The following is a 27,875-nucleotide window of genomic DNA, read 5'->3' as shown; positions in this document are numbered from 1 at the left end:
ACCAATGGAGCTGTGTGGACATGACACATGGGAATTTCTGACATATCTTTTCCCACTCTGACCTTGACAGACACAATAAAAAGGGGCTTTGTGGCACGCACGCAGCCGCTCAGTCCTATCACCAAGGTTAGTAATAAAGAGCACGGCTGCGTGCACGCTTCTCCTCTGCTACTAACTCGCTTCACCTCCGCAGGGCGGGTGTTCCTGGGAGACAGGGGCTGACTGCTGGCACAGGGTGGGACGGACCCGAATCAGGAGTATTTTTGCTACGGTTTGTGCACTTTGCCAAATTTTGTGCACTTTACCGACTTTGCACTGGGCGCGTTCGTGGCAGCAGCAGCGTTTCGGCGTCGTGCCGCGGGACACTGCGTTAGATGGATGTTAGAAAGCAGTGTCATAAAAGTGCCTTTCCAAGCAGCTGTCAGCGCGGTCCTCTAGAAGGGCTCTTCCAAGGGATAATGCCTCCGTTCTTGCTTTTATTGTCTTGCAATACTGCTCTGCAGCACGGACACGGGTCTTTGCAGAGGCTTTGTGCAGAGCACCAGGGCTCCAGCAGGTCTGCAGAGCTGCAATAGTTCTTAGCTGGGCTTATCAAGAAAAGGGGTGCTGCTGCTGATCTCTGGTCAAGCCCTAAATGTGAATGATTTTGATACCAGGGCGATGCAGGCTCACATAGCTGGGACTTGTAGTGTGAGACTGATAGCAGCAGCAGGAGAAGTGTTTGGTGATTGTGTTGTTATTAAGGTTATTATTAGCTAGTATTGTTGTCGCTGTCTTCTCTCACTCTCTAAAATTAAAAGGACTTTTGGTGACTGTTCCTCTGGGTTAGCAGCCCAGCGGTGGATGCCTTCTCTGTGCACTGACTTCTTGCCCCTTCCCTCTTCTCAGCATTCAGGTGTTGTTCACTCTTCCTTCGCTGTCGGCAAGTCCTCCTTCAACCAGGCAAGATGTCTATGCTGGACATGAGCGAGTTTGGGGAGGCTGCTGAATACCTCCGGAAAAGCTACACAGAGCAGCTGAAGCTTCAGACAATCCCATTTGATGGTAAGCCCCAAGGCACAGCCCCAGGGAACCGATGGCCGTGGCTCTCCTTGGAGATTGTCCCCATCCCTTCCCCAGGGCTGTTTCTCAGGGTGTTGCAGGTGCTGCAGAATTGCCCCCAGCACCCTGGAGGATCTCAGAAGGTTTCTGACTGTCCCCTTCTCTTCTGAGGTGCAGGAGGAGTTGGCCCATCATTTCCCCTGGCCCTGAAGGGCAGAAGGGCTGGGGAAGATGGGCTGAGGGACTGGAGGTGGCAAAGCCTTCTCCAGCTCCATTTCATTTTGGAGGTGTGCAGAGCTTGCTCTGAGGCAACCCGCTCTATCCCACACTTCTGGGCACTACAAACCAGGAGAGGGTTTTTTTGGTTTTGTTTTTGCTTCCTCTCACCTTTCTTTTTTGTTAGAGTTTGACTGCAAGCACATGGGAAGCAGCAGACTTCTGTCACACCAAAAGTTGATCCAGGCAAATTAAACAGCTGCCAAACATGGAAAAGGCAAATAAATCCCCACTCCTATGACCAAGAGTGTAGGAAGGAATAATCACTGTCCTGCCATGTTATCAGACTGCATTGATGCAGCTTTCAGTTGACACTTTCAATATTTTTCCTTTCCTTTCCTTTCCTTTCCTTTCCTTTCCTTTCCTTTCCTTTCCTTTCCTTTCCTTTTCCTTTCCTTTCCTTTCCTTTCCTTTCCTTTCCTTTCCTTTCCTTTCCTTTCCTTTCCTTTCCTTTCCTTTCCTTTCCTTTCCTTTCCTTTCCTTTCCTTTCCTTTCCTTTCCTTTCCTTTCCTTTCCTTTCCTTTCCTTCTTCCCCCCTCTAGGAAAGAAGCGTGCTTGGATCCCAGATGAGAAAGAAGCTTACATTGAAGTGGAAATCAAAGAAAGCTCCGGTGGCAAAGTCACTGTGGAAACCAAAGATAAGCAAGTAAGCAAAATACCTTTCCTTTTCCGAGAGCCAGCAAGTGTGTGCAGAGGGGGGATACGCGTGACAAGATCACGTCTGGACCTAGCCAGGCTCTCCCTGAGAGCCCATCCATGCTCAGCAGTCAGTTGTCCCCTGAGGGCTGGCCGTGCTGTTTGTCACACCGCCGTGTCGGCACATATAGGACAACGACTTTCTGAGCATGCCAACCGTTCAGCATCCCCCCGCCGAGGGGCTGCTTTCGAACCCGATTTACCGGGTGAGATGGGTGGACGGGACAGCGGGCCGACTCCAGCACAGCCCCTTGTGCTGCTGAACTGTTGCTTTGCCAACCTTGAAGGTTGAAACCAGAGGTAAGGAGCCAAGTCCTGCTTGTTTTAGCCTGAATTTGCAGCAGAGACAGCGGTGTTGGGGGTACAAGCAAAGAACAACTGTACGGGGGCCATCACCGTGCCACTCGCTGCATGAACATGACTGAAGATTTGTTCTTTGCCAAATACTAGGGTGGTGTTGGGCACTGAGGGGCTGATTCTGAGCCCTGTGCTCCCTCCCGCAGCCCAGTGGCTGCTCCCACCGCTGCCCTGGGGAGCAGGGCTGAGGCCGGCAGGCTGGGGCAGTGCAGCTCCAGCTCCGCAGCAGTGGGGGGAAGGCGAAGCAGGCAGCCGTCAGCTGGTATTTCTCCAGATAACATCCATTATGAATAGCCACAAATGGGCTTAATTAATATTCCCTTCTTGGCTGTGGGAGTTACATGCCCATGCAGCGCTGCTGCTGTGCAGAGACTTGCACTGGTGTAAAATGGGGAAAAGAACAAGGTGCTGGCCCGGCAGTAAATGATAGACGTCGATGTTTTTATTTCTTGTCTAGTCTTAATGACACTGAGAAGTGCTCATGTCTGCCCAATTGAAGTGTATGCAATTGCCTATGAAAAGTGTAAAGGTTTTAAAAAGATTTTTGTCTGAAATTGGGGAAATTTTTCTTCCTCCATGAAATTTTCCCTCCATGAAAGATAATTTACAGTGGAGGAGGGTGTCAGTTTGAAAGGTTTATTTTCCTGTTTAAAATGCTCTGGTTCGAGATCTTCAGATTATGCGAACAAAAAAGTTTCCAAACCCTTTTTGCCGTTCGCTCTTGAAACTATTTTTTAAATTTGTCATGGATTTGCAAAATCTCAAGCTATACAAGCTATACCTGCGTCCACTGGATCCAGGGTTCCAACAGAAACAGTTTCAAGAGAGAAACTCCACCCTCGTTCTTCTATTCACTTTCTGGCTTTTAACAGCTAACACCTTTTAACATCACATGCTCAATACCTGAAAAAAAAAAAAGAATCTCTTTGAAAGATATTGTTTCACATGCACTAACAAGCCTGTTTGCTAAATCCAGCGCCTTCCATCCAGATATGTAAGGCGATAGTTCCCCAGGGCTTGGATTTACGGGATTAAATAGACCCAGCTAGAAGTGGTGGGGTCTCGTTTCAGCTGTTTGCCCAAATAACCAGAGACCCCTCTGGTGGGCTGAGGGGTGCTGAGCACCTTGCGGGGCCAGTGCAGTGCCATTTCCCCTGTCCCGTGTGTGGCCATCCCGGTGGCACCTCTGGGAGGGCAGAAGGAGGTGGCACCTGCAGGGGAATGTCTCCATGGGGGAGCTGGGGCAATGAAGGGTTGGAGGTTGGGGGGTGGCATCTTGGTGTCCCCAGGCTTGGAGCCCTCCTCAGCTGTGTCCCTGGGGAGGGACAGGTTTGGGGCTGCTCCTCCCAGCCTGGGGTGCCACCACCCTGCCACCCCAAAACGGAGGGCAGCCCGTTGGACTGGGGAAGAGGGTGCCCTGGAGCCAGCCCCAACGCCCCCATCCTTGCTGTGGCAGACACGGGTGGTGAAGGAGGACGAGGTGCAGCCCATGAACCCCCCCAAGTTTGACATGATTGAGGACATGGCCATGCTGACGCACCTCAACGAGGCCTCCGTGCTCTACAACCTCAAGCGCCGCTACTCCCACTGGATGATCTACGTAAGCCGCCGCCGCCCGGGGGGACCCCGCCACCCTCACCCCACCATGAGGGGAAGGGGTGCCGGGGCTCCCCTGCGCCTCAGCCGCCCCCTTCCTGCCCGCAGACCTACTCGGGGCTCTTCTGCGTCACCATCAACCCCTACAAGTGGCTGCCCGTCTACACCGCGCCCGTGGTGGCGGCCTACAAGGGGAAGCGGCGCTCTGAGGCCCCCCCTCACATCTACTCCATCGCTGACAACGCCTACAACGACATGCTGCGCAGTAAGGGGCCCGCCGGGCACCATGGCGGCCATGGGGATAGGGGGAGGCTGAGGGATGAGGTGGGGGGCACTGTCACCAGCCCTGACGGGGTGAAAATGGTGGAGTGGGCAAAACCTTCAGGCATCCCCACTGACTGCCTGCTCCTTCCCTTGCAGACCGAGAGAACCAGTCCATGCTCATCACGTAAGTCTCTCCCTGCGCCTCCCGCCCCCCATCTCACCCCCAGCCGCCATCCGGCTGCCCTCACCAGCAGCACCCCCTGCCTCAGCAGGGCCCCCAGCCCCTCGCACCCCCACCCCGGCAGCTGTCAGCCCGTCCCACGCCAGGTGACAGTGCCAGGCTGCCCCGCACCCCGACAGCTGCCACCGGGCTCCCCGGCCGCCCACCGGTGCCCGTCCCTGGACCATGGCGGGCGGAGATGGAGGCTGAGGCCAGGGGGGAGATGGCAGCATCGGCAGGCGGAGGGGTGGCGGGTGATGTGGGAGGATGCAGGCCAGGTTAATTTCAAGTGACATATAGATAAGGGCTATATAAAGGACTCTAAAGGACCCCCGGCCGCTGCCAGGAGCCACGGACATTTTTAGCCTCGGCCATAGCCTAATTAGGTAACGCAGGGGCTGAGGAGAGATGCTTGGCTCTGGTCCTGCGGCGCTGCGCTCCCCAGCTCCCCCCGCTCTTTGTCATCTGGGATTACAATAGGGGAGCGGCTATCTATAGGGATGAGCTCAGCGGGCCTGTGCAGCCGGCCAGCCAGCCAGGCCCTACGCTCATCAGCCCCTGTGTGGGCACTGCCTGGGCAAGATCAGCCCCGCTGCAGCACCCTGGCCGTCTCCAAGCTCCCCCAACAAAGTGGGGCGTGCTGAAACCAGCCAGCACACGGCCCCGCGCTGATCCGGGACAGCTGAAACCCCGGGGCGAGGGCTTCGTGCCCGCCAGACAAAGCTCGGCACCGCCTCGGTGTCTGCTGGCACCCCCTGACAGCCGGCTGCGTGCGGCCCCGCAGCAGAGGCAGGCAAAGCCCAGGTTGGCGGTGGGTTTGCTCCGGAGGACGCGGAGCAGGGTTTTGCTTGCCTCTGCGGGGGCCCAAAGGACACCACGTTCGCCCTCGCCTCGAAAACTGCTGCCCAGGATGGCAAGTTGGTAGCCCCGTCTCTCCCTGGTGCTCCTCTTCTCCTACCTAGCATGATGCGTGGGGTGGCTGGGCAGCCCCGGCAGGTTGGCAGGGTCTCTGTTTGAAGTTTTTTTTTGCCTGTTCTTTGCCTCATGTCCTTGATCTGTGTATTTCTGTTACTCTAAGCGGAGAATCTGGTGCTGGTAAGACTGTAAACACCAAGCGGGTCATTCAGTACTTTGCCATTGTCGCAGCCTTGGGCGACACACCGGGCAAGAAATTAGTAAGACCCTCTTTTGAAAGAAATTCTTGCTGTTTTATTCCTTTCTTTTTTTTTTTTTTTTTTTTTTTCCTTTCTTTTTCCTTTTTTTCCCCTTCCCTCTTTCTTCTTTTTACTTTTTTTTTTTTTTTTTCTTCCCCCAACTTTTTGCATTTGGAAGCGTGTTTTGGTCTGACCCACCCAGGGCTTGGCTTTTCCCTGACTTTTGAACAAGCAAGGCTTGAAACAATCTTGCTCAAGGGGGAATGGATGTTTTTTTAAGTGGCTGCTCAGACTGAGCAGCCTGGAAGAGGTGCGTTAGATGCCCTCTTCATCTTCTCTTCCTTCTTCCACACGCCACAGATCTTCTTAAGGACCATTAAAGAAATGGAGTAAAGCTGCCATTACCCACCTTGTCTCTTTTAAGCCTTGCTTTTCGTCCTTTTCTCCTTTTTATTTTTCTCTTTTGTTCATCTTGACCCTTTTCTACCTTGTGCTTTTCTTGCTTTTGTTTTGATTCTTGCATTTCTTTGGTGCTGGTTATTTTTGAGCTGCTCTTGCAATTGCTTATTTCTTCTTGACATGTTGAGGCTCCAGCCTGCTTTCCCCTTACAGAAGCAAACTGGCTGCTTTAGGTATCAGATAAGCCATACTTCAGCATTATTTTCTTTACTCTTCTTTGGGTTTGGATTTAACTCTTCTTGCTTTTTGATGCATTTCCTCATTTTCTTGAGCTAATCTATTTAACAAGTTTTTGGCATATCTTAAAAAATTTAATCCTCCCATTTTTTCTTGGACCGTTTTTGACACTAAGTGGCCGTGTCCTGCTTTTCTGACCATGCTTCTTGTGGCTCTTGCTTGGCTTTTCCAGATTCTAAAGACAATTTTCTTTCTTTTCTCTAGGCAACTCTTGCCACTAAAACTGGGGTAAGTGTTATGGACTCTTAATCTTTAACGCTGGGGGCAGAGTTCAGCTGCACCAGAGCTCCAGCAGGACAGCGGGGAGTGCCAATGTGGGGCAGCAGTCCTGGCTCAGCCATTTCAGCAGCTCAGTTCAGTGCCCTTGGCCCCCAGCTTCTCCGTCCAGCACTGAGGGGTGGCTTTAGCTGATGCACATAGTCAGCTGCCTTCATGCCCTGTTGGGTGGGAGACGCTTGTTAATATGTGAGGCTCAGGAAAACCATTACTAAGAGCCAGCTAGTTGGAGGACTGAGACTGTGGTTCTGGGGCAGCCCATGGGGCAGCCCCCCTGGCATCTCGCAGGCAATTTTTGATGAGATTAGATTTGAATAGATCAAAGGATATCCAAGAGACAGGATAGAGTCTGCTAGTAAAGCTGTGATTCACAACAGCTCCCTGTCTCTTTTGCCCTTTAAATGCCTGGAGCTGCAGAGGTGGGGACCAGTCATGGCCCCAGCCTTGGAAGCCCAGAGCTGGTGTTTCACCTCCAGCAGGAAGGTGCTGTGAGCTGTCATGGTGTCAGGGAGCGGGCACTGAAAGGCTCTTTCCTGACAAATCCTGCAAGTGCCAGTGCTACCAAACTCTGCTGCTGTAGTCAGACCCCACTGTCCTTCATGTGGCTTGGCAGGAGTCTCTCTCTCTCTTCTAATTCTTCTCCTGCTTTGTCTGTGTTAGGTGGTGACTGTCTCTGTCTCTTTGAACTATGTGTATGAAACATGAATAGAAAAACAAGGTTATGGGGACATAAATCTTGGGGTTTTCTCCAAAGAGCTCCAGAGAGTTCAGAAGATGACACCAGCTGGGACCTGCAATGTGTCCCCATCACGCTGTGGCCCTGCTGTGCATTTTGTTAGCACAGGGAGTCAAGCTTCTTTTCTGCATCTGCTTACTTGCAATTTGCTGTGACTGGAACTCTCCAAGACTTTGGTTTGGTGGAAGGGGAAATGCCTGACAAAGAGCCTGAAATGCTTCAGACTGTTGTGGTGGCAATGTGTGCTTGCTCTTGGTTTGCACATTGCAGCAGCCCAGGAAAGGGGCTAAGGACCTTGTGCAGAGAGGCGAGTTTAGGCAAGGAGAATCTCAGAGAGAACTTCACTGCAAAGTCCAGCTCTTCTGCCCCTAAATCCAGCTGCATCCCCTCATGAGAAAAGGAGAGGCCTCAGAAGCAGCAGGCTCTAAAGACAATTAATGAGCATAGCATGCAGACAGGACAAGGAGCCTCATGCTCCCTTTCCCTGCAACATTGGTGACAGATCCCCTCCAGCTGGGCGGGAGCTGACACAACCTTTGGTTTTGTTTTCCAGGGAACCCTCGAAGATCAAATCATTGAGGCTAACCCAGCTATGGAAGCTTTTGGCAATGCCAAAACCATAAGAAATGACAACTCCTCGCGTTTTGTAAGTGTCGGAGGAAGACGGGGTGCTGATGTGCAGCATTTATGTAACTGAATGCATCATCTGTGGTATTTGTGCTTTTGTTCAGTGGAGTATCTAGCTGCAGAGCAGACACCTAGCTCTTCCTCTAGTGGGGTTGGTCTGCTAGGGCCAGGCTACTGCTGGCTAAATCAGCGCAGTGGGTGGTGTGGTCAGTGTGAATCGCCTGCATCACAGCCTGGGGCTGCAGTCAAGTCCCTTACAAGTCCAAAGCTGAGGGGCCAGAAAGCACAGCTTGGAGTGCTGCAGTTGAGGCAGACAGGCATGCCACTTCCAAGCAGGATCAGCCCTTTTGCTAAGCCCAGCCTGGGTCTGCACTGGGATGTGGAGCTCATTGACCACAGGTGGCTTTGATGGCTGTTTGTGTGCCTTGAGAGGAAACGAGGGGCTCAGGGGCTGAGGTTGCCCAGCACATGATGAACAGGAGGCTGTGGACAGGCTCAGTGTCATACTGCCCCGCGGGAGGAACAGGCCTGAGGACAGGGATTTATCTGCTGTGAGTGGAATTTCTGCCTACCCAGTGTTTAAAGACCTAGGCAATACTGACTGACCCTCAGCACATTACACACAAGAGAACTTCACCAACCTATCCCTCACTGAGCACAGTTATTTGCCTGGCATCAGCAGAAACCTAAGAAGTGGGGAATTACCAGTGTCCTGTAGCTATCTGAGGTTTCTAGGAGCTGCCTGGAATCGTGCCTGTGTAGCCAAGCCCAGTGCTTACCTCCTTGTAAACGTTTTTCAGGGCAAGTTCATCCGCATCCATTTTGGCCCCTCAGGGAAGCTGGCCTCTGCAGACATCGACATCTGTGAGTAACACGTGCCAGCTGCAGCGGGGAGGGATTTCTTTCTCACTATTTCTGCTGATGCTTGGTCAGCTCCAGGGAAAAGCAAGCCCTCCTTTAACCCCTCTGCCCTATTTGCTTCTAGATCTTCTGGAAAAATCAAGAGTGATTTTCCAGCAACCCAAAGAGCGAAGCTACCACATCTACTACCAGATCCTCTCTGGGAAGAAACCAGAGCTGCAAGGTAAGGCAGCAAAAGTTGCAGCGTAGCCTTTACAGTGTGGCAGCTTGAAAACAGCCAGAAAGAGCAATGTTGTCAGGGTCCTGCTCTCCGCAGATCTGAGCAAACCCAGCTCACCATACAGGTATGGCCCTCAAATGCTTTGATGGCTGTGCAAGACTGTAGGGTTGTTGGACAATTCATGGTAGAAGGGATTTAAAGATTTTGTCTACTCTGGCCTCCTTTATCTTCACAGACTGAGAAACCAGTCACTTCAGTCTGAAAATTAAAGCCCTTTCTGCAACTGTCTGGGAGCAGGGCAGACATATCCTAAATGTATTCCCCAGGACAGTCTCAGCTGACCCTGAATTTGCCCTGGGGCCACTCTCGTGCTCTGGGCAGCCCTGCCCTCCAGGTGCCAGGTTGCACAGAGTGCACAGGAAACCTTTGTCCACTGCAGAAGGATGGCTGGCACGACGCCCTGGGGTGGTCAGCCTTTTGGCTGCAGGCTCTTGAGCCCGCTGCTGGCTCCACTACGATACCTTATTAGGTAGTTCTGGAGAGCTGTGCTGAGCAGTAATCTTATCTGGTGGTCACAAGGGCATGGATGGCCACTTCTAAATCAGTCTACCGCCAAGCCATCTCCCAAGATAGCAACCAGGAGGAACATCACAGAAGGGATTGACCCATATGAGGGCCTGCCTGGGCGTGCAGAGATTGTCCCACTGGTTGGTGCCATCTAGTTGAGGCCACTGTGGCCTCACCTCTTCATCTACATCCAGTGTTACCCCTCTTTTACCCAGCTTCATCTCAGTCTGGCCTCACCCCCTGCATGTCTCCTCCCCTACAGATATGCTGCTGCTCTCCCTCAACCCCTACGACTACCACTTCTGCTCTCAGGGCGTAACAACCGTGGACAACCTGGATGATGGCGAGGAACTCATGGCGACAGATGTACGTGCGCTTCCTTCATGCCACAGAACCAGAAGTGGGGGCCTTAGGGAGGGCACGGCCTCACAACCACACTCATAAGGACATGTCCTGGCTTTTCTCTGTCCTTCTCTAAATTAGCTGTGGGCTCCTTCTGGTTCATTGGCAGTTGCTCTGCATGTGCTGTGAGCCTACAATAAATGGCAGGGTGACTGATCCCCCGTGAACAGCCTCTTCCAGGCACAGAAGGGACAGGAGGTCTCTGCAGTAAGAAGCGGCTGTAGTGCAGAAGCACTTCACAGAGCTCCCATGAGAAAATGAGAAATACGGTCCCTAGACCTCAACTCAGAAAACCTAGCTGTGGATGCTAGGCTGGTCTTTTTGCTTTCAGATGGATCTTGGGAAAGTTGAACTCACATTTGAAATCCTGTGGAGCAGGATTACTCAGCTAGGTGCCCACCAACTAGAGCATCCTGCCCTACTCAGCCAGTAGAGCCTCAGGAGAGGGAGAGCACCTTATGAGGCAGTAGGAGCACCAAACCTCATCTCAGATCCATGACTTTGTCCTGTTTATGCTGCTTTGTCTCTCCTCAGCATGCCATGGATATCTTGGGCTTCAGCAATGACGAGAAGTACGGCTCCTATAAAATAGTGGGCGCCATCATGCACTTTGGCAACATGAAGTTCAAGCAAAAGCAGCGGGAGGAGCAGGCAGAGGCTGACGGCACTGAAAGTAGGTTTTTTTTTTGTTGTTGTTGTTTGTTTGTTTGTTTGTTTCTTCTCCATGATACCTGACACCCAGTGTGGCCTTTACATGCAAAACTCTCTGAGAGCAGACTGTGATAACACCCCTGGCCTGGTCTGTGAAGGTCCATGATCACAATCGTTAGCAGTCAGATCCCTAGCAGTAGGTCTTAGGACTTACTTTGGGTACACAGAGGGGTTTGTCTATAAGCAGGCATTTTGGGGGACAGACTCTTGCAAGAAGTAGATGTTCTCATTTGCATCAGACCTGTCTCAGCCACAGCCCATCACAGAGTTGTGACAGACATCAAGAAACCTGCCAGTACTTCACCTTGTTCAGTGTTCTCATGCCCTTGCTCACCAGAAATGTGAACACAGGATTCTGCTGCTACCTGGTAATTAAAGAAGATTGTGATCTAGTAGAAATTATTTCCCTACAGAGCTGTTTTTCTTGCTACAATCTACTATAAAGAGTCTATGAAAGATAAGCAAGAAAATCCCTTTTCATCTGATCAGTTGAAATTTTCCGCATGGGAATCCAAGCTCCCACAGGAAAATGCGTAGAGATTCACAGATCAAGAAGACTGGAAACCATACTGGGGGCAGCAGGTCTATTAAGGCTATCTCCAACAAACTCTGACTTCTCAGGCAGGAGGTCCAGACTTTAAAAGTAAAATATGATACCCAAAGCAGGAAATCACAATACAGAGACTGGAGCAGACTATGCAGCAAGTGGATAAAATGATATAGTTAGTGTTGATCAGCAGAAGACCTGGTAATATATATTTTTTTCGTGGCTTACTTGCTGGCTTCCTCATGCCTTCCAATTGGTTTTCAGGTGCTGACAAAGCTGCCTACCTCATGGGAATCAGCTCAGCTGACCTCATCAAGGGGTTGCTCCATCCTCGTGTGAAAGTGGGCAATGAATACGTGACCAAAGGTCAGAATGTGGAACAGGTGGGTGTGCCAGGACACAGGCTCCCTGCTCATACCGGTATGTGTCTCCTCTGTGGTCAGGTCTGTTGTGTAATGTTTTCTGTACAGGGTGCATCGTGCTTCAGTTCACTCTCTTGGGCTTGGGAAGAGACTCCAGAGCACCATAACAAAATGTGTCTACAGTTACTGGCTTTTAGTAGCTAGAAAAATTGGTGGCAGGGCTGGCAGAAAATTTTGGGTGTTAACCAGGGCTGGAGTTTCAGTTCAGTGTCTTTGCAATGTGGGCTGGATCACAGCCAGAAGAAATCCAAATTCTGTGGATCTGCTTCAGAGTCAGTCCCAGTCCCATGAAGAGTTCAGCTCTGACAGAAATCTCATCTGAATCACTGATCTTGTGGGAAACTTAAATGCAGCAAAAATGCATCCTGTTGGCCACATCACAGTTAGGAATCTAGACCTGGCACGGATGGAGCTCTCTTCTGCAGCCTACTCCCTACAAAATCAGGGAGAAGCATTAGTGCTCTTGACCTTGTGTCTGTTTGCCTCGGCAGGTTGTCTATGCTGTGGGAGCCCTGGCTAAAGCCACCTACGATCGTATGTTCAAGTGGTTGGTGACTCGGATCAACAAGACCCTAGACACCAAGCTGGCCAGACAGTTCTTCATCGGAGTACTGGACATTGCAGGCTTCGAGATCTTTGATGTGAGTTCTGTAGGCCCTCTGCAATCAGGGGAATGTGGTAATGACACAGCTAGGTCCCCTAGTGTCCGACAGCTTTCCTCCAGGAAACCGTTGGCCTTGATAACAAAAAGAGCTCTTGCATGAATTCATTTGTCTAGAATAAACAAGTAGCTCACTACTACTGTTCTAACATTGCTGTGGGCCCATCTCCAGTGAGCTCCTGGCTACTTGTTCACGTAGCAATCCAGCTGATCCTAGCACAGATTGCTCTTCACACCCAGACAAAGCAGAACAATGACTCCATTCACCTCTGGAGCTTCTCCTGCTGAAGCAGGTTGGTTTTGTTCTTGCAGTTCAACAGCTTTGAGCAGCTGTGCATCAACTTCACCAACGAGAAGTTGCAGCAATTCTTCAACCACCACATGTTTGTTCTGGAGCAAGAAGAATACAAGAAGGAAGGCATTGAATGGGTCTTCATTGACTTTGGCCTGGACCTGCAGGCTTGCATCGACCTGATCGAGAAGGTAAAGCATGAGCCAGGCCACAAAATTGGTATTTCTGGTAGGCAGCTTGTTTGCAAAGGCTGAAACAGTGAGAGGTGCTCTGCTACCAAAAATGAAGCAAGTCCCTCTCCCAGTCAGTAGCAAGTGCACAACTTTGCTTTGCCTGCATTTATAATCGAACCTGCAGCTCATTAGGCCCTTTTTGAGACAAATTTTGGTGTTGTAAAACCATGGCAATTCCGTTCCTACTCACTGGTGAGCCTGGAGGGGCCTTTTCCTCCAGAGAACAGTGATCTCTGCCCCCTTTTCCCCACCCTCATTGCTTCTTATTGGGGTGTTTACTGATTCAGAGAAGCTTGTATTAAATTTTGGAAACCTTTTATGGAGGAAACCCACCTTTTTTTGGAAAGGGGCACACCTGCTAGGATACAGGAGAGGGCCTCCCCTGCAATAGAATGGATCTGGGCAAGACCCATGTCTTGCAGGCCTGGCCAGTCTCACTCTGACGGGCTGGAAAATGGCAGCAGACCATGCAGCCTGAGGTACACCAGAGGAGCAGTGAGAGCTTGCCCCATGGTAGATGTCCTGCACTATTTGTCTGAATGAGGACAGGACCTCCCGGGTCAGACCTTGCCTCGCCTTGCCCAGGAGCACAGAGAATCCCCTGTACTGGGGATGGCACCTGACAACACTGAACTCAGACCTCTTTATACCACCTTTTTCCTGCAGCCACTGGGAATCCTGTCCATCCTCGAAGAGGAGTGCATGTTCCCAAAAGCCTCTGACATGTCGTTCAAAGCTAAGCTCTACGACAACCACATTGGGAAATCACCCAACTTCCAGAAGCCCCGTCCGGATAAGAAGCGGAAATACGAGGCCCACTTTGAGCTGGTGCACTATGCTGGTGTGGTACGTCCCTTGTCAGCTCTTCGGCAGCACTCGCACTCCTCCTGCACAGCTGTGCTTACCTTTGCCTCTCTCATTTTCTGACAGGTGCCCTACAACATCATTGGGTGGCTGGACAAAAACAAGGACCCCCTGAATGAGACAGTGGTGTCCGTCTTTCAAAAATCCCAAAACAAGCTCCTGGCCTCCCTTTACGAGAACTATGTGGGCTCCACTTCAGGTGAGGAACAACTTCATCTTCCTTCTAGCTGATCCTCCCTCCCTCCTTTTACAGCAAAGCCCTATCATGCACACCCCCAGCTGTGGGTGCAGCATTCCTGCACCTAGCAGGCTGGGCAAAGGCAAGACCCACATCAGCTCTGGAGGAGCAGTGCTGGCCTAGGGGCTTCAGGCGGGTGGGCAGGACCAGGCTGAGCCTGTGCAGTGCTGTCCTGGTGGCCCTGCCAGAGGTAACATGGGTTGTGTGAAGGGCAGCCCTGTTACCCAGAGCTGGGTGCTGTGGGAGGAACTTTTGGCAGTCCAAGGCTTTGCTCTGCAGTGTGACGCTACCATCTCCACTTTACAGAGAGCAGGGGCTGTGGGCATTTCACTGACATTTTCATTGCAGGTTTGCTTGGAGGTGCTCCTGAGTCCTCCAAAGCAAGCTGACAAGTCATTATTTGTCATTAATTGCATGTTTGGTCATGTAATTAATCAATATCTCAACCCTACAGAGGAACCTCACAAACCGGGGACCAAGGAGAAACGTAAGAAGGCAGCTTCCTTCCAAACAGTGTCCCAGCTACACAAGGTAAGAGCCCGGCCCTCATCCAAACCCACGAGGGAAGCGTGTTCAGAGCATCCCAGTATCAATCCCACTTCCCTTCCAAGACTCCAGGGTATCTTACACACCAACTCCTGGGCCTTGAAGAACCCCAAGGCCTCCAGAGAGTTGTCTTGGCTAGGCAAAAGCTCCTGAATATCTTCTTGCCCCTGGCAAAGGTTGGCTCTGGTCCTGGCAGAGGCCCTGTCCCCGTGCTGCTAGGGAAGGACACGAGGCTGGGGCTGGTGCTGCTGCTGCCCGCGTGATGCCTGTGCTGCCCGGCAGCTCCTTCGCCTTTGAGAGAGCGGCAGTTAAGACTTGTAGTGATGTTTAGATAATGTATTACATGAACATCACTTTAAGTCTGTGCTACTTCTCTCCTCATTCTTGTCGGCGGGAAGGCCAGCCTTTGGGCAGAAGAAAATGGAGGAGCATCTTACGGGTCTCTGAGCAGGCGGCTCTCTGTTCTGCTGTTCAGGGGGAGCCATGTGACAGCTCAGGATAGCTCACACCCCTGATTCCATGCTCAGAACAGGAGTTATTTGTCCACCCCAGAGCTTAAGCAACTGAAAAACAGCTCAGGGGTATCTGTGAGCCCAAAGTTGAGTCCTGCTGTGAAAACTTTATGGTTCAAAGAGGGCAGCATTTCTGATAGGACCACTGACAGCCCTGGTAGCCAAGGAGTTTCCTGAGGGCAAGGTCCCTGACCCAGCCCTGTGCAGGGAAACGTGATTTTCTTTGTTCTGGACAAGTCACAGACCTTGGGGAAGGTGTCTGTGGTGAGAAGTTGCCCCACACTGAGGCTTTCCAGAGCTGGTCCTGGACAGGCTGAGCCTCTGAGGAGGGAAAGGCAGCCTGGAAAGACCAGAGATGCAGGTGTCTTTTCTGCAAGAAAACGTAGAGCCAGGAGTCATCCCAGGATTCAGGGCCCATGATGGTGCTCTGCAGGGCTCTAATCCCAAAGACCCAATCCCACAGTCCAGGCAGGGCACACAGGCCTTGAAGCAGACATTCACAGAGCAACCCCCATGAGCCAGACCTGGGACAAAGCTGGCTGGCAGGATGCAGAAGGCCCAGGCTGGCTTGGCAGGGCCCGGTCACAGCCAAAGGGCATGGGCAGCACTGTGGGGTACAGGGAAAACACAATGAGATGGGGGCTGCAAGCAGTGTGGATGCCAGCACTGGGCTTGCAGGGTGCTGAAGGGAGGGCTGGTGGGCACCAGCAGAGGCGTATGCCAGAACTGGTCTCAGTCCTGTGTTCCTGGCTCTTCCCTGTAGCCAAATTTTACTTACAAATACTGGTGAAGCATCTGGCTCCTCTCTGGCAGAGCAAAACCAGCAGGTGCCTATCGGCACGGCTGCCAGCCCAGTCCTCTCTGCTGCTGCACCAGCCTGGCAGAAGTGGTGCTGCTGTGGGGCGGGGGATGTCCGGGTAGCAGAGCAGCACTGAGAGCAGCGAAGCAGGAGGAAATCCCTCCTCTCCTGTGAGCGGTGGTAAGGGGCTCACAGGGTCTGCTCTCTCCTGCCCGTGGGGGGAATGTGCTGGAGAGAAGTGTTGTAGGGGCAGAGGCATCACCTCATGCCTCATCCCCCATGTCTGCCCTACAGGAGAATCTTAACAAGCTGATGACCAACCTGCGCTCCACTCAGCCCCATTTTGTCCGCTGCATCATCCCCAATGAGACAAAGACCCCAGGTAGGCACGGCACAAGAGAGCGGCCTGGCAGCTCCCTCAGGTGACAGCCCTGCACAGCAGCTGGCAGGGTGTCCTGCCCAGCTCCTGCACCCACCAGCTCCCCAAACCTTTCCTCGCAGCAGTTCTGCTGCTGCTGAGCCCTGGCCCCAAGTCTGTGTGGAAACCACCGTGCCCTTTGCCAGTCTCTTTTACTGGGGAACAAGAGTTTTGCCAGGCTCCCAGCTGGGCTCTGCGCTGGCAGTTGGGCTGTCTTGTGCCTGTCTGGCACCAGGCATAGATGAATCTTTCAGACCAAATTCCATCTTTTGGGGCCTGGGCTGCAGCACCAGTGCTCATCATAGACAGGTTAACACCCCTGCTCAAAAACAGAGGCTGTTTGCAGAGCTCCGGCCCGTGCTGCAGCTGCACTTCCCCATCTGCTTGGGCTGAGCCCCTGCTCCATCCCTGCTCTCCCCCCTAGGTGCCATGGATGCCTTCCTGGTGCTGCACCAGCTGCGCTGTAACGGTGTCCTGGAAGGTATCCGCATCTGCCGCAAGGGATTCCCCAACAGGATCCTCTACGCAGACTTCAAGCAGCGGTAATTGCCTCCTCTCCCCTCGCCAGCTGCCAGCACGTGTTCTGGGGGGAAGCAGGCTGCTGTGGCTCTGATTTGCCTCTCAGCTCGTGCCCGGCTGCTGTGAGCCACCAGCACAGGGTGTGGGCAGCTCAGGACAGCTCTGCTGGTGGCTCTGGGGAGCCAGTCAGGGGTAGTTTGATGCCTGGCCTGATGAGACAGCAGGGTTGCTGAGTTTTAAGATGCTGCATGCAGGGCTGATGCGGGTGGATGGTGGCCAGGCTCAGGACCTCTGATCCTGGTTCTGATTTCCCTTTGCACTTGGGATCCTTGTCATCGCCCAGCCCGACTCCATCCACCCTGCTTGGGCTGCATCTGGCCCAGGCCAGGTGAGGCCAGCGACCTCCTCCTGCAGAGCCCCCCTTGGGTACAGGGACTCAGTTCTGGCTGGGATCCCTGGGCTCTGCTCTGCAGTAAAGCCCGTGCTTCAGCTGGAGCCCCAGCACATGCTGCAGTGACAGCTCCCAGGGGAACTGGCATGGCCTGGGTACAGGGACAGTGACAGAGCTGTCAGCTCTGTGCTGGGGTTCTCTTGCATGCCGTCCCTCTGCTCTGTGCCTGCAGCTACCGTATCCTGAACCCAGCAGCCATTCCAGATGACAAGTTCGTGGACAGCAGGAAGGCCACAGAGAAACTGCTGAGCTCCCTGGAGCTGGATCACTCCCAGTACAAGTTTGGTCACACCAAGGTGAGGTCGGGCAACTGCTGGTCCTTGAGAGGGAGACCTTGTGGCTCCTGTCTCTCTGCAACCCCAGCTCGCTGTCACTGCCCAGCCTGCTCTCTGCCTGACCACAGCTCTGCTGAAGCTCTGGGTGCTCTGTGGGCTGAGTGTGGCCCCTGAAGGGACTGAGGAGGGCAGGGGGAGAAGCAGGCTGGGCAGAAACAGGTCTGAGCAGAAGGTCACTGCTGCCTGAGCTTGTATCATCCAACACAGTGGCCAGTCCCTGCTGGGCGACGTGAGGGGAAGGGCACGGGGCCAGGAGATCTGGTGCCTGGCTGTTTCTGTGTCCTGTGTGGGTGAATCTTCAACCAGTACTGAGCGTGGGTGCCTGCCCATGCAGGGCATGTTCCTTCTGCTCCGTGTATCCCTGCTTCGGGCCATGTTTTGTAGCCCTGTCTGACAGGTCACGTCACCCCTGAGCTCTGTCCTCTGTGCCATTGACTCTGTTCTCATGCCCTTGCCTGCAGGTGTTTTTCAAGGCTGGTTTGCTGGGCTTGCTGGAAGAGATGCGAGATGAGCGTCTGGCCAAGATCCTGACCATGCTGCAGGCCAGGATCCGCGGGCACCTCATGCGCATTGAGTATCAGAAGATCATCAGCAGGAGGTAGAGTTTTGGGAGGAGGCAGAGCTTTGTGAGCACCTCTTCTTGTTCCCTCTGTGTTTCAGTGGGTTTGGTTTGTGGGTCTTGCCTGTGGGTGGGAATGGAAGGGATGGAGGCGGACCTGCAGGGTCCAGCACAGGCCCGACAGGGACAGTCACCAGTTGCTGTATCTGGGCTGGGGAAATTTGGTTTTCACTGGAAGGATTCAGTGAGATGCAGATGGAGAAGTGGCAGCCAGGCCACACCACTCATCCCACCGAGGCCACTACAGTGTGCTGACAGTGTGCCATTTATGCAGCTCTCTGCCACTTGGTGGGGAACAAAACCATCTCCAAAATCCTGCCAAAGCTAGGGGTCTGCTGCAGTGAGGATGGGAATCTACACGATGACGATGCTGTGCTTGTATCCCTGCAGAGAAGCCCTCTACACTATCCAGTGGAACATCCGGGCCTTCAATGCTGTTAAGAACTGGTCCTGGATGAAGCTGTTTTTCAAGATCAAGCCTTTACTCAAGTCTGCCCAGACTGAGAAGGAAATGTCCAACCTCAAGGAGGAGTTCCAGAAGCTGAAGGAGGCTCTGGAGAAGTCAGAGGCTAAGAGGAAGGAGCTGGAAGAGAAGCAGGTCTCCATGATCCAGGAGAAGAATGACCTGGCTCTGCAGCTGCAAGCAGTGAGTGCCTCACCGTGTGCCTGGCAGCACACAGAATGTGCAGGGTCCTTGGGTGGGCAAAGGAGCAGAGAGCACCAGATCCCTCCTTCAGCCTCTTGCAGTTCTGAGGCCCACTCGTTGCCACAATCTGTTTGAAGTGCAGCATTGGTCTCAGTGGAAACCTGAAGCTACATCAAGACTTGCTGTCTTATGGGAATTCGTGGTTCCCTGGCTTTGGAAAGGGTGATGTTGTCATGTAGAGGTGGGAGGGATGGGAATGTTTGCTCTCTCAGTTGTGGCTAATTGGTGGCATTTTTGTGTCACAAAGTGTCAGGCCAGCGTCTCCTGCTTCTGGAAAGATTTGGTTGCCATTAGATAACTAACCCCAGTCAGTGTTAGTTGTTGTCCCACGGTCCGGCATGGATCTCCTGATACACCTGAACACCTCGAGTTTGCTCTGCCCCTTCCACAAGGAGAGCTTGACCCATAGCCAGGGCGGTGTGGCTGATCCTGCCGGTGTGCTCCTGGGGCAGCGGGTGAGCACCTGCTCTCCTTTGCCTGTCTTAGGAGCAAGACAACCTGGCGGATGCGGAGGAGCGCTGCGACCTGCTGATCAAGTCCAAGATCCAGCTGGAGGCCAAGGTGAAGGAGCTTACGGAGCGTCTGGAGGACGAGGAGGAGATGAACTCAGACCTCACTGCCAAGAAGCGCAAGCTGGAGGACGAGTGTGCAGAGCTCAAGAAAGACATCGATGACTTGGAGATCACACTGGCCAAGGTGGAGAAGGAGAAGCATGCCACGGAGAACAAGGTCAGTAGCCCTTTCTGCAGAGAACAGCCTCATTGCCAAGGGGCCTCAGTGCTTGTGGGGGCACAAAAGAGAATCCCTGGGGACGAGGCTGCTGGCGTGAGGGCGGTGAGGCTGGGCAGAGGGCAAAAATATGTGGGAGAGGCCGAAACCCTCCAGTGTCCTGCCTTATTGCACGGGAGCAAATGAGCAAACGGTTCTGTGCATTGGCAAATGACTTGGGGTTTGGGCAGAAGCCTGGCCAAGTGGAGAGGAGCTGGCTGCTGCTGAGGTGCCGAGCTGCTGCTGAACGTGAACTCCTGCCCTCCATGGGCCAGGCTGCTGGACTGGCTTTGCATCGCTTGTCTCAGAGAAGATGCACTCAGTTTGTGACTTCATTGATCTAGGTTAAAAACCTGATTGAAGAGATGGCTGCCCTGGATGAGATCATTGCCAAGCTGACGAAAGAGAAGAAAGCACTGCAGGAGGCACACCAGCAGGCCCTGGATGACTTGCAGGCTGAGGAAGACAAGGTCAACACGCTGACCAAAGCCAAAGTCAAACTGGAACAGCAAGTGGACGATGTGAGTCATGGGCCAGTGACAGTGATGTGGGAAAGGTTTGAGTCACACATCTCCAGGAGAGCACAGAGGCTGCCTCTGAGTGGGATCTGGAATGTGTGATCATTATCAGATCCCTGTTGAATATGGCCAGGTGATAAATAACCCCATGGCCAAACTTCCCCTGAACCACGAGGTGGTCCAGAGGACCCCATGTAGTCCATGGGTCCTGGGCTGAGGGCATGGAACTGGAGTCTAACTGGGAAACAGCTGTGGCTCTCAGGGCTGGGTGAAGTTCCCACAGCAATGGACAAGGGGAAGGTCAGTGGCTTCCAGGGGTCCTTTCCCTCCCTAGCCTGTCTCCCTTCATTCTCCAGCTGGAAAGCTCCCTCGAACAAGAAAAGAAAATCCGCATGGACCTGGAAAGAGCTAAGAGGAAGCTTGAAGGAGACCTGAAGTTGACACAGGAGTCCATAATGGATCTGGAGAATGACAAACAGCAACTGGAGGAGAAACTCAAAAAGTGAGTGAGTGACAAGTACTGGGGCTGTGTTCTTACCCTGCCAGGCCAGTGCCTGCTGCTAAACCCAGCGGACACGTGCTCTCTGCAGGGCGTGCTGGGATGTGGCGTGGAGCAGTCCAAGCAAATGGGCTTAGTTTTTCCAGGCACTAAGCAGAGAGTTTTTCCAGGCACTAAGCAGGAGAGCATGGGAATTGCTCTCCTGAGGAACTCAGCTGCACAGATGAACAGATCATGGTGCTATAGCTTGTCCTCTGTACAAACTTGTCTGGCAGGATCCTAATGCAGAGCTGGGACCTCATGGCCAGTTCTAGCTGGGGAACTATAGAACAGTACCGAGGGGGATCCCAGGGAAAACCTCAGAGCCAGGCTGTCTGCCAGCACGGCCGTTCCAAGCCTTCTTCAGAGCAGTCCATGCGCTGCTCTTCACCCCAGCGAGCACTTTCCTGTGTGGGTTTGTTTGTTTTGACTCTGGATCTGGGTGTCTCAGTGCAAGGAACAATCTTCCTCTGGCTTCAGGACCTGGAGGGTCTTGGTGGGACAGTGCTTGTCTGACCAGAGGCTCTGCCTTCTCTCCCTACAGGAAAGACTTTGAAATGAGTCAGCTGAATTCGAGGATTGAAGATCAGCAAGTGATTGAGGCCCAGCTGCAGAAGAAGATCAAGGAGCTCCAGGTATGGTGGGAAGTGTTCTCACAGCCCAGGAGTCCTGAATTCTCATCAGACAGAATGTGAGGGGGGAATCTGCACGGGCTGGTTCCTCTCTGAGCATGGGGACATCTCTTCAGCAGTGGGACTGTGAAAAAGCTGGCAATGTTAATTGAAGGAAAGCCCTCACTCTAAATGTGGTGGTCAGAGAGATTGAAGAATGAACTCATGAGGTGAACACCAGCATGAGGAACAGCTTCTGGGGTGTAGCTCTTTATCCAGGCTAAGATCGTAAACACAGTCCCCAAGCTCTCCAGACCAAATCCAGTATGTTGGGTTTCTTTCTAGCAGAGACAGATGCTCAGATTCAGGCATGGAGGCTTCTCAGTGATGGGAAGCTAACATCAGCCTGGATGCTGATGGCAGGGTACAGAGGAGAGCAGAAGCTCAGTGAAGTAGGCTACCAGGGGGCACTGGGCCTCTGAGAATCCCAAAGCAGCCCAAGAATTTGCTCTAGGCCAGTGTCTTGCTGCTCCCCAGCATCAGAGGAGATGCCTTGCTCCGTTGTGGGGAGCAAAGATGCTGGACCTTCAGCTGGTGCTCGGAGCATCTGCCTCATCCTGTCTCTGCCAGGCCCGCATTGAGGAGCTGGAGGAGGAGCTGGAGGCTGAGCGTGCTGCTAGGGCCAAGGTGGAGAAGCAGCGGGCAGAAGTGTCCCGGGAGCTGGAGGAGCTGAGCGAGCGCCTGGAGGAGGCCGGCGGAGCAACGGCTGCACAGCTGGAGATGAACAAGAAGCGGGAAGCAGAATTCCTGAAGCTGCGCAGGGACCTGGAGGAGGCGACGCTGCAGCATGAGTCCACGGCGGCCGCCCTGCGGAAGAAGCACGCAGACAGCGTGGCGGAGCTGAGCGAGCAGATCGACAACCTGCAGCGCGTCAAGCAGAAGCTGGAGAAGGAGAAGAGCGAGATGAAGATGGAGGTGGACGACCTGTCATCCAACATCGAATACCTCACCAAGAACAAGGTGGGTTCCAGCTCTGCGCAGGGCAGCTTCATCTCCCTTGTGAACAGGTAGCTGTGACTCCGGCGTCCGTGCAGCTTGCTGCAGTGTGTTCTGCACGGCCATGCCCTTGGGCTGTTGTCCTCTTTGTCGTGGCCATGGCCCTCTTGTCCTCATCAGGACAAGTATAGCTTGTCCTGATGCCACTGTGGCAGTGCTTGCAGGATGCTTTGCTTGTCCTCCTCAAGTCTGGAGGATGTGGGGAAGACTCTGCTTGTGAGAGTGACTGCAGAGACGCGAGAGCTCTGCCAGGCTCCTCTGCATCGTGTGCACGTGGGATTTGCTGAGCAGGGCAGCGAGGTCCGAGGGGGATGCAGTCACTGAGCCCCTCGGGGCAGAGCTGGGTCTCACGTGGGCCTTGCTTGGTGCACGCAGGCCAACGCCGAGAAGCTGTGCCGCACCTACGAGGACCAGCTGAGCGAAGCCAAGTCCAAAGTGGACGAGCTGCAGCGACAGCTGACCGATGTGAGCACGCAGCGTGGCAGGCTGCAGACAGAGAACGGTAGGTGGGGGCCGTGTGGCTGCTCCTGCGCTGGGGCATCCGAGTCAGGAAACTGCAGATATCAGGGGGAGCTCCGTCTGGCGGGGAGGGGGTGGGGTGTCCGTGTGTCCATGCTGTGCCTCTGGCCAGGCCTTGCAGGTGCCGTGTGGCTTGGCAAGGGAGGGGATTTCTGCAGTGATGCTGATCAGCTGGTGCTGGGAGGGACGTTCTGTGATGTCCGGCATCGGAAGGAAGGGTTCCTGGCTGTCTTGCTTCATCTTTAGCTGCTGAGGGACGCCTCTGCCCGTGGGCCCCAGCTTGCCTGACTGGGGATACAGCGGGGGGCTGGAGGTCTCCACACAGCTGAAGGCCACAGGCTGTGTGCGGGCTCATGCCTGGGTGCTCGGCCCCAACGTGGCTGTTTGGCTCTGTCTGAACCCAGGGGAGCTGAGTCGGCTGCTGGAGGAGAAGGAGTCGTTCATCAACCAGCTGAGCCGCGGCAAGACCTCGTTCACACAGAACATCGAGGAGCTCAAGAGGCAGCTAGAGGAGGAGACCAAGGTGAGGCTGCTGGGGCACGGCTGATCTGAGTGGCTCCAAGTGACACAGATGTCAGGGGATGGGACACGTGTGACAGTAGGCCAGCTTCTGGTGCTGACGAGGTGGGACACTCAGTACACGCACAAGCCCCTAGCCTTGGGAAAACAACGTCCTCCCCTGCTGCCCCAGTCCACCCCTGCACCCCAGCACGTCCAGGAGCTGCTCCACTCATGAGCTGTCCCTTCCTCAGAGCAAGAACGCCCTGGCCCATGCCCTGCAAGCCTCCCGCCACGACTGCGACCTGCTGCGGGAGCAGTATGAGGAGGAGGTGGAGGCCAAGAGCGAGCTCCAGAGGAACTTGTCCAAGGCCAATGCAGAGGTGGCTCAGTGGAGAACCAAGTACGAGACAGATGCCATCCAGAGGACGGAGGAGTTGGAGGAAGCCAAGTAAGTCTCACGCCAGGAGTAGGTTCCTTACAGGTGACAGGTTTCCATTCAGGGATGGATCTTTCCCAGATCTGAGGCTGTTTGGGCAGCCCATGGCCTTCCCAAACAGCCAGTAGGGTGGGCTGGCGTTTGGGCTGGGGGCCTTCACCCCTTGCTGCTGGCTGCAGGAAGAAGCTGGCCATCCGGCTGCAGGAAGCGGAGGAGGCGGTGGAGGCTGCCCACGCCAAGTGCTCCTCGCTGGAGAAGACCAAGCACAGGCTGCAGACAGAGATTGAGGACCTCTCGGTGGACCTGGAGCGAGCCAACTCTGCCTGCGCTGCCCTGGACAAGAAGCAGCGCAACTTTGACAGGATCCTGGCTGAGTGGAAGCAGAAGTACGAGGAGACCCAGGCAGAGCTGGAGGCGTCACAGAAGGAATCGCGCAGCCTGAGCACGGAGCTCTTCAAGCTCAAGAATGCCTACGAGGAGTCTCTGGACAACCTGGAGACCCTCAAGAGGGAGAACAAGAACCTGCAGGGTAGGGCTGGGCTAAGGCTCTCCCCTCAGGCTCCCTGGGGCCCTGCTGGCACGGGCAGCCTGTGGCTCCCATGTCCTCAGCCCAGAGACAGACGTGTGGTGGGATGGGCGTCCTTCTGGGCAGGGAACAGCCCTTGGTGCTAAGCCTCAAGTGGCCCATTTCCTTCAGGCTGGGCTGTGAGGCACTGCATCCCTCCAGGAAACAAGCACAGGGCCTGTCCTCTTCATGGGGACACTGTGCAGATGGACAGTGACATCTGACTGTTGTTTCCACATGGTGTGTGTTTTGCTTAGAGGAGGGCCATGGCGTGTCACTGCTCTTTGACAAGTGGGTGTCCCTGGCTCCTCACACCTCTCCTGTGCCCTTTCTCTTCCTCTCCTTCACCCTGGCTGCAGGGGAGTGCAGGAGAGCCCAGCAAAGGGGCTGATGCCCATTCCCCAGGCACAACCTCAGCACCCAGACTGATGCTCCCAGAGGGGCTGGGGGGACGTAGGCCCAGCCTGGGTGGGGGGATAGGGAAATCCTGCGTGGGGCTGGCCCTGTGGACTTGCTCCTGACCAAAGACCTTCTGCTCCTGCCAGAGGAAATCGCTGATCTGACTGACCAGATCAGTATGAGTGGCAAAACCATCCACGAGCTGGAGAAGCTGAAGAAAGCCCTGGAGAACGAGAAGAGCGATATCCAGGCAGCGCTGGAGGAGGCCGAGGTGGGTCTGTGCTTCCCACCGATGCTCACAGGTGCCTGCTGCTTCTGAGAGCCCCTGACCCACCCTGCAGTGCCAGTGGGGTGGTGCTGGAGCAGCAACTTGCAGCTCTCTGATGCTGTGACAGTCCTGAGCACCCCGGGTCCTGCTCATGGGGGCTGTACAACCTCAGCAAGGCACTGGGGTGGCTCCCCGCAGCTCTGGGCTGGGGTGGCCGGAGAACTTCCCCAAGGGCCCCCTCCCCCAGCTGCTGCTGTCTGCAGGGAGCCCTGGAGCACGAGGAGAGCAAGACGCTGCGCATCCAGCTGGAGCTGAACCAGATCAAGGCTGACGTGGACAGGAAGCTGGCAGAGAAGGACGAGGAGTTCGAGAACCTGAGGTGTGTGCGGAGAGGGGACAGGCTGGGCCATCGCTGCGGGGCAGAGCAGGCACCATGGCCATGATGGGACAAATACCTCTGGCCGTGGCTGCCCCAGGCCAGGTGTCCCCACGCAGAGGGGGCTGATGCTTTGTCCCTCCTGCAGGCGCAACCACCAGCGGGCCATGGACTCCATGCAGGCCACGCTGGATGCTGAGGCCCGGGCCAAGAACGAGGCTGTCCGGCTGAGGAAGAAGATGGAGGGAGACCTGAACGAGATGGAGATCCAGCTGAGCCACGCCAACCGCCAGGCCGCCGAGTTCCAGAAACTGGGCCGCCAGCTGCAGGCCCAGATCAAGGTTGGGCAGAGGGGCTGCTGCTGGCCTTGGGGCCACCCCTGTCACCCCCTCCCCGCGTCCCCACTGACCCCACGCTGCCCCACAGGACCTGCAAATCGAGCTGGACGACACCCAGCGCCAAAACGACGACCTGAAGGAGCAGGCGGCTGCCCTGGAGCGCCGCAACAACCTGCTGCTGGCGGAGGTGGAGGAGCTGCGGGCGGCGCTGGAGCAGGCTGAGAGGAGCAGGAAGCTGGCGGAGCAGGAGCTGCTGGAGGCCACCGAGAGGGTCAACCTGCTGCACTCACAGGTGAGGGGCTGCCCACCGCCCCCCGAGAGCCAGGAGCCCGTCCGGCACGGCTGGTCCTCATGGCACTGCCCGTCTCTGCCCGCAGAACACGGGGCTGATCAACCAAAAGAAGAAGCTGGAGACCGACATCTCCCAGCTGAGCAGCGAGGTGGAGGACGCCGTGCAGGAGTGCCGCAACGCCGAGGAGAAGGCGAAGAAGGCCATCACGGATGTGAGAGCGGGGTGGGGATGGTGGCGCAAGGGTGCCCAGCACCTTCATAGGGCTGGGGGGGTGGGAGGAGAGGGGAGGGTCTCGGAGCTCCTCCATGGAGTCCCTGTGTCTGGCAGGGCTGCCCAGCCTCAGGGTGATGTCTGTGCACTGGCCTTGCAGGCTGCCATGATGGCAGAGGAGCTGAAGAAGGAGCAGGACACAAGTGCACACCTGGAGCGGATGAAGAAGAACATGGAGCAGACCATCAAGGACCTGCAGATGCGCCTGGACGAAGCGGAGCAGATTGCTCTCAAGGGGGGCAAGAAGCAGATCCAGAAGCTGGAGGCCAGGGTAAGGAGGCAGGGGGCAGCCCCCAGGTGACAGTGGGTGTTGCAGGGCCCCAGAACTGCCCCGTCCCTCCTGCTGTGCCGTGAGGGGCAGACCCCAGGGACTGGTAAGCCTGGGGTGGCTCAGCCTCAGCTGCAGCTGGGAACGCGGCGTGGCCTTGGCTGGGGCTGGCACTGGGTGCCCCTGCCTGGGGAGCAGCTCGTGAGCTGGCCTCTGCCTCCCGCAGGTGCGTGAGCTGGAGGGAGAGCTGGACATGGAGCAGAAGAAGATGGCTGAAGCCCAGAAGGGCATTCGCAAGTACGAGCGGCGGATCAAGGAGCTGACCTACCAGGTACGGCAGCAGAGGGTACAGCTCGGGCCCCGCTCCTCCCTTTCTCTGCCCCTGACGTTAGCCAAAACCCCCAGCCCAGCACCTGGGCTTGGTGCTGGGGCCTGCAGGGCAAGGGGCCAGGCTTCGTCCAGCATCCCCCCAGTTCTGTGTCCCTCTGCCCCTTTGGTGGCACCTCCTTGGCTGAGGGTGGGACACAAGGGGGTCGGCCCACATGGCGCGGGGTTGGTAGCTGCAAAGGGCCCCGGAACCTCTGGGACTGCTGGCACTGGGGCAGCTGCAGCCTGAGCAGGGCTGAGGGGTCTCGCACCACCACTGGGGTCCTGCTGACTGGGTCGGGGGCACTTGCAGACTGAAGAAGACCGGAAGAACCTGACACGGATGCAGGACCTGATTGACAAGCTGCAGAGCAAGGTCAAGAGCTACAAGCGCCAGTTCGAGGAGGCGGTAAGTGCTCGTCCCTGCTCGGCTCTCCTCGGGCAGTGCCAGCCTTCCCGGGGGCTGCCTGGGAGGCCTGGCACTGGGGGTGGTGTGGGAAGCCCACCCTACACCCCCCTCACCCCGTCCGCGGCCCCCAGGAGCAGCAAGCCAACTCCAACCTGGTGAAGTACCGCAAGGTGCAGCACGAGCTGGATGATGCCGAGGAGCGGGCCGACATCGCCGAGACGCAGGTCAACAAGCTGCGCGCCCGCACCAGGGAGGCGATCACGCTCACCTCCAAGGTAAGGCTCGGCCCTGCAGCCCCCCAGGGCAGCCAGGGGAGCTGCACAGCGCTGCCAACACCCTCCTGTTTGGGAGGGGGCTGCACAGCGCTGCCAACACGCTCCTGTTTTCCACCAGCACGAGTAGCAGGAGCCGGGCTGCCTGCCCTGCCTGTCCCCAGCCACCCGCGGCACCTCGGAGGCCAATGGCTGCAACAGCCACCGCCAGCTTTGCTCTGCGTGAATAAACGTAGCTCTGCC

At 55.2% G+C, this 27,875-nt stretch overlaps 1 protein-coding gene across 1 annotated transcript; it reads left to right on the top strand.

Annotated features, from left to right (window-relative positions):
- Positions 1-932: 932 nt before the first annotated feature.
- Positions 933-27,875, top strand: MYH7B (myosin heavy chain 7B). The gene is made up of 42 exons (XM_084296789.1): positions 933-1,044; positions 1,860-1,963; positions 3,827-3,970; positions 4,075-4,231; positions 4,387-4,414; positions 5,529-5,625; positions 6,505-6,528; positions 7,866-7,958; positions 8,740-8,803; positions 8,925-9,023; positions 9,850-9,953; positions 10,524-10,662; positions 11,512-11,630; positions 12,161-12,310; positions 12,643-12,813; positions 13,522-13,701; positions 13,786-13,918; positions 14,412-14,488; positions 16,109-16,196; positions 16,657-16,774; positions 17,375-17,498; positions 17,999-18,135; positions 18,547-18,802; positions 19,349-19,591; positions 19,975-20,151; positions 20,505-20,650; positions 21,231-21,321; positions 21,928-22,317; positions 22,729-22,855; positions 23,277-23,395; positions 23,625-23,821; positions 23,989-24,338; positions 24,920-25,044; positions 25,305-25,420; positions 25,566-25,758; positions 25,844-26,047; positions 26,133-26,258; positions 26,418-26,588; positions 26,812-26,916; positions 27,265-27,360; positions 27,492-27,635; positions 27,754-27,875. The coding sequence occupies exons 1-42, from the start codon at positions 948-950 to the stop codon at positions 27,760-27,762; spliced, it is 5,832 nt and encodes a 1,943-aa protein (XP_084152915.1). The 5' UTR covers positions 933-947; the 3' UTR covers positions 27,763-27,875.

This window comes from Netta rufina (genome assembly GCF_964035555.1).
Source record: "Netta rufina genome assembly, chromosome: 16".
NCBI classification, from domain to species: Eukaryota; Metazoa; Chordata; class Aves; order Anseriformes; family Anatidae; genus Netta; species Netta rufina.
This window is presented reverse-complemented; position numbering and strand designations above follow the sequence as displayed.

What these genes read in the sequence shown, in the direction of transcription:
- MYH7B (XM_084296789.1), top strand. Translation starts at nt 948, where the DNA reads ATGTCTATGCTGGACATGAGCGAGTTTGGGGAGGCTGCTGAATACCTC. An exon ending in AACCAGTCCATGCTCATCAC is followed by an intron (nt 4,415 to 5,528) that starts GTAAGTCTCTCC and finishes TGTTACTCTAAG; the next exon opens with CGGAGAATCTGGTGCTGGTA. An exon ending in CAGAAGATCATCAGCAGGAG is followed by an intron (nt 18,136 to 18,546) that starts GTAGAGTTTTGG and finishes GTATCCCTGCAG; the next exon opens with AGAAGCCCTCTACACTATCC.